This window comes from Lacerta agilis, chromosome 2, assembly GCF_009819535.1.
Source record: "Lacerta agilis isolate rLacAgi1 chromosome 2, rLacAgi1.pri, whole genome shotgun sequence".
In the NCBI taxonomy this organism is placed as follows: domain Eukaryota; kingdom Metazoa; phylum Chordata; class Lepidosauria; order Squamata; family Lacertidae; genus Lacerta; species Lacerta agilis.
In genome coordinates, this window is record NC_046313.1 from 40791223 (window position 1) to 40803231 (window position 12009).

The window sequence follows — 12009 nt, forward strand, 5'->3', positions numbered from 1 at the left end:
GGATGGGCAGGAGGGAGGGCCTCTACTTTGGGCTTCTCTGTTTCATGCAGTAATAACAAACCTTTGTGCTGGGATGAGGATAAAATCAATAGAATACATCCAAATAACTAAAGGACACCCCCCCAGCTTTATGCTAGCTGAACATAAGAATAACCTGGCCCAGGGTGGGCATCCAGCACCAGTGTCATACATCTTAGGATGCTAAAGGAGTTCAATTTCTATTCTGGTGTAAACTGACCTGATACATACCTCCAGGCCTAATGTGTGGACTGAAACATAGTTGTCCTTTGGATTTCACAGTTTTCCAAATAGTGCAATACAGCTCTTGGCTCAATGATGCACCAAAATGTATTACAATGTGCATTTTAGAATAAAGTACATATAAAAATGTATTTTTGACATAAAACAAGTTTTACTCAAAGTAGACCCATTAAAATAAAATAAGCATGACTAAGTCATGTCTATTAATTTCAGGGGGTCTACTCTGAGTAAAACTTAGTTGAATACCATACCACTCTATGTATTTAAATACAACTGAACTATGTACATTTGGGACTATTAATACCCAGTAAGATTCATACCCAGTAAGACTATTCATACCCAGTAAGATAGAGTGTCACTACCAAAGCAAAGAGTAAAACCTATTAAAGGATGTGGGGGCATGTCAAGGGAGGTATTAACATGATTTGGACATATCTTAATGGTTGAATTTTGTTTTTATTCCCATTTCCTGTGTTTAATGATCTGTGAACTCTGCAACTTATTGACTACATAGGCTCTCCATGCACCCTAGTGATTTCCAGCTTTTCTTTCAGACTGTCTAATAATAATAATAATAATAATTATAATTATAATTTATTTGCACCCCGCCCATCTGGCTGGGTTTCCCCAGCCACTCTGGGCAGCTTCCAACAAAGATTAAAAATACATTAAAATGTCACACATTAAAAACTTCCTTTAAAAGTGCTGTCTTCAGATGTCTTCTGAATGTCAGGTAGTTGTTTATCTCTTTGACATCTGAAGGGAGGGCGTTCCACAGGGTGGGCGCCACTACCAAGAAGGCCCTCTGCCTGCTTCCCTGTAGCTTTGCTTCTCACAGTGAGGGAACCGCCAGAAGGCCCTCGGCGCTGGACCTCAGTGTCCGGGCAGAGCGATGGAGGTGGAGACGCTCCTTCAGGTATACTGGGCCAAGGCCGTTTAGGGCTTTAAAGGTCGACACCAACACTTTGAACTGTGCTCAGAAACGTACTGGGGAGCCAATGCAGATTTTTCAGGACCAGTGTTACATGGTCGCGGTGGCTTCCCCCAGTCACCAGTCTAGCTGCCGCATTCTGGATTAGTTGTAGTTTCCGGGTCACTTTCAAAGGTGGCCCCACGTAGAGCGCATTGCAGTAGTCCAAGCGGGAGATAACTAGAGCATGCACCACTCTGGCGAGACAGTCCGCGGGCAGGTAGGGTCTCAGCCTGTGTACCAGATGGAGCTGGTAGACAGCTGCCCTGGATACAGAATTGACCTAAGCCTCCATGGACAGCTGTGAGTCCGAAATGACTCCCAAGCTGCGCACCTGGTCCTTCAGAGGCACAGTTACCCCATTCAGGACCAGGGAGTCCTCCACACCAGCCCGCCCCCTGTCCCCCAAGAACAGTACTTCTGTTTTGTCAGGATTCAACCTCAATCTGTTAGCCACCATCCATCCTCCAACCTCCATCCACCAATGTGGATACCAAAACAATTTGGCTTATTTTTGTTTGTGGCTCCTATTCTGAAAGGGAATCTTCCTGCACAAAATTGGGGGGGGGGGGAATTACATATAGGCAAATATTCAGTTATTTTTTTTTAAAAAAAAACCAACCCCTGATAGTTTAAGATCAGAGTTAAGATGTTTCCTTGTCCTGTGTTGCCTTATGAAGCATACGGCCCTTAATGTATTGCTAGAGGACTCGTGTCAGTTTGTGCCTTATATCATAGCTAGCAGGATGGGTTAAAGAGTAGCAGAGTGGGGAATCCTCTGATGCACTATGGGCGAGACTGGTACATTACTTTACCAATGACTTGGGCATGGGATGTGTGGACCTCTTTCCTAGCACCATTACAACTGATGGTTATACCAAAAACTGTAAAGCAAGTTTTGGAAATAACCCAGCTATTTCATAGATTTTAAAGAGGCAACAAGAAAAGGAACGAGTTGCTTAATTATTTATATTTCAGTGCATATGTAGGCCAGTGCCTCTTCCCCTCTAAAAAAGCTCTCATGGGAACTTACAGAGAATAATCAAGTTAGATAAGGGAGCTTACAAATCTTAGTCCACACATATTTTCTGTTGCAAAGTGGTATTCAGAGGGTGCAATTTGAAGCAAAGCAGTTGTGTTCTGGAAGAGGGAGTTCAATTGCTTCATAAGGCACTGCAGGACAGCATGAGGCATCTTTGCTGTTCACAGGGATTCCAAACTCCCCATCTGGATTTGGGCCTGAATGACCAAGGAAAATTGTAGGTGCATGGGGAATAAGTTGTAAGCAAGCACAATTTGTACATCGCACAACATCATTCCTGATCATGAGGTTCATCTGTTAAGGCATCAGCCTTAGCTTCCAGTTCCCCAGCTTTTTGGAGCTTGAGTCAAAATGAGAGAGCCCTAACTCTAATCTTAAACCAGCAGGTTTTATGATTTAATTTCACAGGTTTTTAAAAAATAAAAAGTATTAAAATACTGGGGTCTGCTAAACATGAAAGTAGTTGTTTTGTAACTATTAATTGTTGGATATAATTGGCAGTTCTCCATTATGCACGCACTTTCATTCATACTCTGAACTTTACACTGCACTGCAGCCTGTTGTGAAGAATGTACAGTCATACCTCGGGTTACGGCTGCTTCAGGTTGCGTTTTTTCGGGTTAAGAACGTGGCAAACCCGGAAGTGTTTACTTCCAGGTTTCGCCGCATGCGCACACACGCAGAAGCATTCTGCACAGTTTGCGCATGCGCAGAAGCGCTCTATGACGCTTTGCACATGCGCAAAAGTGCCGCTCTAGTTGCGGACTTTCCGGGGTGCAAACGACACCCCGGAACAGATCGTGTTTGCAACCAGAGGTACCACTGTATTTAGCAAACTGAAATGCAATTCGCAGTGTTACAAAGCTTGGTCTAGAGCCTGACAATTTTACACTGCTAACCACATGGCATCTTATTTTCAAATCCTGCCCACCTAGCAGTTTGAAAGCATGTCAAAGTGACAGTAGATAAATAGGTACCGCTCTGGCAGGAAGGTAAACGGCGTTTCCGTGCACTGCTCTGGTTCGCCAGAAGCGGCTTACTCATGCTGGCCACATGACCCGGAAGCTGTACGCCGGCTCCCTCGGCCAATAAAGCGAGATGAGCGCCGCAACCCCAGAGTCGTCTGCGACTGGACTTAACGGTCAGGGGTCCCTTTAACTTTACCTTATTTTCAAAGTAAAAAAGGAAGACTTTAGATACCATTATGTTCAGTAGGCTATCATAGACAAATCTGACCTCGATCTGTCGAACCTACAAACCAATTGACAGGGGCATGCTGCCTTCAGGATAGTCTATGCTCCTGCTCTTTCAGGATATGTTAAACTCTCTCTCTCTCTCTCTCTCTCTCTCTCTCTCTCTCTCTCCCACCCACACCCATTTTTATCTTTAACTGTGTAATGTGTGCAAATGGATAGATATGCCTCTTCTATGTTTAGAAAGATTTGCTGTTCTGAGTGTTCTTGCACAGGCTTACAGTACTACCTCATTGTTATACCGTACTTCCCTACCTTCTGGCAAACTAACTCCCTAAGGCCTCAGAAATTACTTCCATATTGCTTCAATTGTCACTTAACTGCTGCCCCTCCCCCACATGAGAACAGTGCTGGACATGCTTGACCTCTGTGGTAAACAGCTTCCATTGGCCTGAAGGGACTTTGCACCTATATCTTTAAAAAAAAAATACTATTGCTGGCTATTCACCAAAAAAAATCCAATTCTCAGCAAAAACAACATTTTGGAGCCTGTATCAATAACAGCACAACATGGCTACCATAGCTGAGCCTGCCTAGTCACAAAATGACCACCATTCCCTGTCCCCATTCCCCTCCAATAAATTCCTGTTCAATTGATTAAACATTTTTAAAAAAACATTCCCTATACAGCATTGCCTTCAGACGGCTTGGGGGTCAGATAACTCCATACCCTCCAACATTTCTCCAATGAAAATAGGGATATCCTAAGGAAAAGTGGGACGTTTGGGATCCAATCAGAAACTGGGATGGCTTCTCTAAATCAGGGTCACGTGGAGGGTTTGTAATCTTGTGAAACACTTGACATTTATTTAACCCAGTGGTCACCAAGTTCTTTGCATCTGGGGACATGTTTGGAATTTTGTGAAGGTGTTGAGGGCACCAGTCACAAAATGGCTACCGCCAGGGTTGTGGCCTAATGCAAAATGGCTGCTGCCTCATCAACAGCAGTAGAGGAGCAAACGACCAGGACGACTGCAGAGGAGGCAAATTTTTGCTCTGGTTTTGCTGCTGCTCCCTAAAAATGGAGGAGAGATACTGAACTATCACTGGAGGACACACACACACACACACACACACACACACACACACACACACCACTGATTTACATCAACTGGCCTTGACACAAGGTTTCTGGGCAGGGTGGGGAGATTAAACAAAAACAAAATACAGCCTAGTTAATATGAATGATCTTTGGGCCATGGAGGAATGTGTTAGTGCTGAGTTATTGTTTTTATCTGATGGTTAGGGGGTGGGAGTGTTGTTTTGTTTATTGTTAGCGTTTAATGTTTTTGTTTTTCTGATATGTTTTATGGGATCAGTGTAAATATGGCACTTTTGTAGACCTCATCAGGTAAATTGTGTATGTCAAATTCCAAATCATTAGCCCACCAGTTGCTATTTTTATAAGCTATAAAAGGTTTGTGCATGTAATCACAGAACCTTGTTTTTGCTACTCTAACTATATGCCCCTATAAATCAGCTCTTTTCTAATAGCAACATCAGAAGCCAAAGGACAGCTGTAACTCCCATGGAGATAGGATGTTACACATGCAGATGCCTTTTATGTTTCCATTAGCATCTTTCACAGATGCAATGGTTACAATGGGAACTCCATGAGGTGGTAGTAGAGTAAAACACAATTAGAAATTCTTACCCTCATTACAGATCAGTAAGGCTGTAGTATCTCAGAAAAGATGGAGAAGTGACCAGAATGCAGTATGGGTTACTTTATTGATTCTAGATAATATAAGAGTCTTTAATCTGTCATTTGTTGCTTTGAATCTTATCTCCTGCGTGCTGCTGACTAGACTGTATTTAGGGACAATATTGACTTCAAAACGGAAGCCAAGGTCTTGGTCACAAGTTTGGTTAGGATTTATTACTTCAGAGATGTGGTGAGACCTGAACTATATTTTTAATTCCTTTATGTCGTTTCTCCCTGTAGGTTCTCCGTTACTTTGACTATGTCTTCACAGGTGTCTTCACCTTTGAAATGGTTGTTAAGGTTAGTAATTGGGGAACTGGGCTTGAGCCTGTGATCTCATGACATTTTGGTGGTGTTTGGACAGAGAACTTGAAGCTGCAGGGCAGAAGTAGAGCTGGGCTGAATGTTTGTGAATCAGTATTTGGTGGGCATGAGAAACAAATGTCCCTTGGGGGAATCGCTCAAAAGAGCCTTTTCACACCTCTTTTCCCATTTAGTAGTCCAAAAGGCACACATATCTTTCTTAGCTTGCCCAGGTCGAGTGAAAATTTCAGAAATAAGATTTTCTCTTTCTTTCTTTCTTTCTTTCTTTCTTTCTTTCTTTCTTTCTTTCTTTCTTTCTTTCTTATAATGTATATACTTCTTAATATTTAAAAGATCTCTAAGCAGTTATGATTAACTTCTCTGCCAAAATACAATATGGATTTGAATGCTTCCAAACCATTCTTCCCCTCGGAAAAAACAACTGTTATACATGGACAATTATGAACAAGTAAGGGTATGTGTGCCTCAAACCAGAGCTTCCAGAAACTAAACTCTGCCTCCTGTACAACCAGCACTCTAATTCTTCAGCAACCCTAGCAAATTAAGAGTTAAGCTACATGCTAGGCTTATTGTGTGGTGTGCAGCTACATCTCTTTGTCTTAAATTAATTCTAGCCCTAGGGGTGGATTGTTAATGTGATCGCACCATGCACAGAGAGGAAATATATCCCTTTCCTCCATACCTACAACTCCCTCTCCAAAATAAATGTCCCCGCTACAGTTATAAAGCATAGTATAAAAGCATCATAGCAGGGGAGGGGGGCAATTTTCACGAGAAGGTTGTGGCTAGGAAGGGAAAGGATAAACCTTCCCTTCCTGCAAGCTGCAATCACAATAACAGTTGTCCCCATGACCAGAATTGTAAGAAAAGCAAGAGACAGCCTGGAGCAGATCTCTGCTGGGGCTTGACTGAACACTTAAGACAGATGCACACAAGTTTAGATTCACTGGTGAGGAAATGTACAGACATGGTGACACTGACAGATATCTGGGGCCTAATTCATATACAGTGGTAACTCAGGTTACAAAGACCTCAGGTTACAAAAACTTCGTGTTACAGACTCTGCTAACCCGGAAGTAGTACCTCAGGCTAAGAACTTTGCTTCAGGATGAGAACAGAAATTGCACGACGGCGGCAGCAGGAGGCCCCATTAGCTAAAGTGGTACCTCAGGTTAAGAATGGTTTCAGGTTAAGAACAGACCTCCGGAACAAATTATGTTCGTAACCCGAGGTTCAACTGTATTATATGTTAACCACTTGAAAGCAGAGCCAAACTGAAACATTTTCACCCAGGAAGCTGTTTATGTGAAGTGTCTTCCTAGAAAGTTACAAAAATTTCAAATGTGCTAGCATATTTCCTTGAGGGCACTGAACTGGGCCTAAGAAAGCGAGGCATTGTTCCCCAAAGGTGGTTATTATAGTAAAGAATATTATGTTTTCATGCTGCAGCTTTACAAGCTAAAGTGTGCCGTAGTTCACACTGCTGCCTTCTCTTGAGGCTACCGCAGATTGATTGTGTGACAGGCTTTTTTCACTTCACTTGGGAACTAAGAACTGCTCAGTTGAGTGCTAAGACAGAGCAAGATCTGGACTAAAAGCTGGTTTGTGCAAATAGGTAGCATGAGATACTATTACTCATTCCTAAAATGAGGTATTCCTAGAATCCACCCCTCCCCTCTGTATTCTCATTTTTTATTTCTTTTTCTATTTGTTACACTCATCATTCTTACTGCATTTTGTATGTGGTTATGTCAACCATTCTGTATGAAAAATGACAAAATAATTACAAAAAGCATTTAATGTACCAGAACAATTAGTAAATTTATAAACAATAAAAAATAAGTTTTTTCTATCCTGACCAGGCATAATGTTAAACCCCCCTCTTTTAGAACTATCCTAATATTATTACCTATACCTTTGTTTGTTTGTTTGTTTATTCGTTTGTTTGTTCATTCATTCCCTCTCTAACACCCACACACCTAATTCCCTCCCACATTTTTACTTAACTCCTCACACTCTTTCATCTGCCATTCTCAACGGACACTGCTAGCCCTGTCATTCATTCTGACTCTAGCTAGCATTCCATCACATCCCCCTGCTGTCAATTGTTCTTCCACTCACCTGTCTATTACAACTGTCTTTCATGTTTACTGACATAATGGTTGCTCCATGCCCTTATCGTAACTCCCAGGTCTCTTACTGAGGGGAATATATTTCATTTGGTTGACAGCCCTAAGCATACTTTCCCCCCTCCTGGCTTCCCATTTCTGTATATACTCTCTCAATCCAGAGGATTTGCTTGCAGTTGTGACTGAGGACCACTAGATGACACCATAGCACCTTATAGGTTAACTTCAACCACAATTCATCTATGCTTCCACTTGTCCCATGCCAATATAAAGCATAGGACTCACCCCATGCTGTCTAGGCATAGGTCAGAGTGGTTTTGCCTTTGCCCTTCCACTTTCCCCTGGAAAACCCACACTTTAGCACTAAATTGAAACAAACAGCTATCCATGAAAAACCTGGTTTGTGATTCATTGCTAAATCACAGGTTTCCCTGGGAGAAAGCAGCAGGGCAAATGGAAGTGTGGATGAACCCTAAGTCTCACTGAAAATCAATGGGAATTATTTGAGTAAACATGGTTAGCATCATACAGGGGAAGGCTGTAGCTGAGAAAGGGCCATAGCTCATGCATGTTTCCAGACAGGACTGTGAATTACTCCTGTCTGAAACCTTGTCAGTCATTGTCAATAACACTGAGCAAGATCAGTGGTCAGATCCAATATAAGGCAGCTTCCTATGTTCCATTAGGCTGCAAGAGCTTTTCCAGCCATTAGTTGTTTTTAATTCAACAGTTCTTTGTGAGCTGCTTAATGGGTTCCAGAAGGGACAGTTCTCACTCTGCATTCACTTCTGAGGCTCCCAGGTGCATGCTTCCCACATGACTGCATTTTTTTTCTCTTTTAACATTACAGAAAATGTGTGGTTGGTATGTAGTAAAAATGCTAGACTATATGTCCTTTTACTGTAGCATTTGAAGTGGCTCTGAATTTAATGCATGCTTTACAGAGTGGCATAGTGAAAGATTTGCTTACAAGCAGCAGTGTATGTGCTGCAGAATATTTTCATACACTCTGGATTCTGTGGTGTGGGGTTTGATAACTCCAGTTTTGCATAGACTCCATCTCTACCCAGTCAGGATTCCTGTGACAGCAGCACCATTAAACATGTGGGGAGAGATTATGTCATTGAGGAAATTGTGTGTACAACACATCCAGAAAAACAATCAGTGTTTCAGACTGTGTTGTGCCAACACCTTGGTGCACAACTCTCAAGCTTCATAAAAACCAGATTTTAGTCTTTGAACTGGGCATGAAGTATCCTTTGTTTGCTATTTTCTGCATTGCACATGAATACTAGAGCTGCAGCTGTGGTCTGTTCTTAGCATTTTCATTTTCATGCAAGTCAATACCTTTCTTTTCTTTTTTACCTTGATCTCCTACTTTGTAAAATGAGCCCAGCAAGACTGACCTCCATCATTAGGGTGGAATTATGGAAACAATAGTAATTGACACTAGGGGACTGGGGATCTCAAAATTACAGTAATCAAAACCATGCGTAGTGCCTGAAGAACCCTGTGTTTCTTTGCTTTGGTTAATTCTTTAGATGATTGACTTAGGACTGATCCTTCATCGAGGCGCTTATTTCCGGGACCTGTGGAACATCCTGGATTTCATTGTGGTCAGTGGAGCATTGGTGGCGTTTGCCTTCACGTAAGTTTCTTTAAGGAGCCATAGTGCTTTCTTTCTTTTACCTCTTTCTGCAGAAAGCACAGCTCATTCCCTTCTCCTGGAAAAGGCTCATGTTGAAGCTTGCTGCATGATTGGTCTGTTAACAGTTGTCAACACATAGGCAACTTGTCCCCCCTGCCCATTCCCTCATCACAATCCCTTTTCCGGTGCTGCCATAAACCTTCCTAGAGCATGGACACTCCAAATCTTTGTGCTCTCCCCTTGGCTTGGGATGCTCCTTGCATGTGGAGTTTTCCCCAAGGGCCAACTATAGGAATGGCAGACTGGCCCTGTTTCTTTTCAGACTCCTTGTAAGTTGCAGGTTGTGGGAATCCGAGCCATAAATTCTGAAAAAAGATCTCCTACGTTGCACTGAACAGATATATCAGGATGCAAAAAGGCCAAAAGGCTGGCATGGCTAAGATTTCTTTCCTCAGTGATAACAGAAGCATACATCATTTGTAGAGAGGTTCCAGTACGTCCTGTTCAAGCTAAGAGAAAGAGCTGATTAAATGTAAAACTAACCTACATTTACAATACCACATTTAGGGTGTGTCTACATCAGTTCATAGTTTGTCATCAAAATATGGGGTGAGAAGCTCATGTGGTCTGCTCTTTCTGATTTGTCCCTTGTACGTTTGCAATACAGATGCTGTGAGATGCACTGCACCAAAATGGGTCAGGTTTAAAATAAAGACTAAAATATGGTTCAGGCCCTGAGTCCTAAAGTGCTTTATGCTGTATTCACACACTTTAGAAAAGAAATATGAACTCACACATTTTAGAACATCTGGAGGCAGCCCTGTTTAGGGAAGCTTTTAATGTTTAACAGATTATTGTATTTTAATAATTTTGTTGGAAGCTGCCCAGAGTGACTGGGGAAACCCAGCCAGATGGGCAGGGTATAAATAAAAAAGTATTATTATTATTATTATTATTATTATTATTATTATTATTATTATTAAGTTTATGTTTATAATAATCAAGTTTAATTTAATTCAGACCTTAACGTCTTCTTCCAATCTCTGGTGTGCGGCTTTCTATCGCGATTCATAAATCCATAAGTCTGTTCAAATGCGAGAGGCATTTTCCCCTGTGTTGTTCTTCTTTAAATGATTTAAGCGTAGTCATCCCAGTTGCCCCTTCCTTCATTCCAATTTTATCTTTGTTTTCCAATGCTCTGAACACTCTTCCAACTCTTCTTCAATTAGTAAGATTTATAGCACAGCGACCGTCCAGGTCTTTTAACCAGTTGTTGCTCCAAATACGAATTTTCCGTAGAAAAACAATGCCGCGGGCTATATCTCACAGTTTCAGTAATTATTTGTTGATTGTTGTTCCTCTGGGATCCAAGCCAGCTCCCCCTGGGCCCTGGTGGGAGCAAGCCACAAATCACAAACTCACCTTCACTTTAATCCAAGTATAAAGATAGTCCATGCAGGTAAAATGCAGTTTTTGCGTGTGATATTCCAAATCCATTGAATGTCTTTTGCCTCCCCAAAGGGGAGTTCATTTATTTTCCTTCTGCGTCACAACCTCCACAGCCACCGCCATATTTCTCAGCCCAAGCCTGCTTCTTATCAAATCATTATTTTTGCCTTGAGGCTCTCCGCAGATGGCTACGCAGCCAAATATCAAATTGATTTTAACAGTTCCTCCCACATTCCTTTTGAATAATTAATTCTTTCTGGGTGAGGTTTGCCAAAATAGCAAATGAGAAATAAAAGAGAAAGTCGCTCGCCCCACTTAAATCAAAGTGCAGCAATGAAAGTCTGTTTGAAGTCCACACCTTGGCATCCAGTGATTGCTTTGTTTAGCAGGTCCTTTTTTATCTCCTTCTTTCCAGAACATGCCTGTTTCTTAGTCCGAATTTTAATGATTTTAGGAAACGGGGATCTCCCGCTCATGGCGATGACTTTGGAGAGTTGCCGATTCGTGCAGTGCTCGCACCCAGCATCCCTGTCCCTGCATTCTGTAGCAAGCAGCAGTTATCAGACGAACTGTGGGGGACGGCCACTCCCCCCCTACCCTGGGGGAGGGGTCGGCAGGGCCAACTACCCCCATATTAACCCTGAAAACCTGCACAATTGGGGTCCTGTGTTCTGGGAAAGCAGCCAATGGCCATGGCAGGAAACCGGAAGCTGGTTTGTGTTTTTATATTGTAAACCGCCCTGTGATCTTTGGATGAAGGGCAGTGTAGAAATAATAGTAATGATAATGATGATGATGATAATAATAATAATAATAATAATAATAATAATAATAATAATAATAATAATAATAAATGTATTTTGATGGAGAAGGCAGACTGTTTCTGACCTTCCACAAGCCTGGGTACCTCATTACCTCACAGAGCTGCCTCAAGATTCTGTCAACAATTTCTTAGGATGCCAATGAAATTATAAGTGTGTTTGGGTGTAGGCTGTAAAGCTATATTTGGACAAATCTAGCTTTTTTCAAACCATGACAAAATATCCATTGAAAATCTGAGTTTACAACCTTGAGGGGTGAAAGAATTTTATACAGGAATTCCACATGAACTTCTGCGATAATGAAAAACTTACTGGAATGAAAAAAGAGGGTGGGTTGATGCAGAGATATCCCATTCATCATATGAAAAGAAAAGTAGGAATTTCCTGAATTCTCGGAAGCATCATAC

At 41.8% G+C, this 12009-nt stretch overlaps 1 protein-coding gene across 26 annotated transcripts in view; it reads left to right on the plus strand.

Annotated features, from left to right (window-relative positions):
- The window catches only part of CACNA1A (calcium voltage-gated channel subunit alpha1 A), a 267437-nt gene that overhangs the window by 177131 nt on the left and 78297 nt on the right, over nt 1–12009 (plus strand). For all 26 annotated transcript variants that reach the window (XM_033139731.1, XM_033139730.1, XM_033139749.1 and 23 more), the window contains exons 25-26: nt 5472–5531; nt 9226–9332. In XM_033139731.1, the coding sequence (XP_032995622.1) occupies nt 5472–5531; nt 9226–9332 (167 nt within the window). The remainder of the gene's footprint in view (nt 1–5471; nt 5532–9225; nt 9333–12009) is intronic.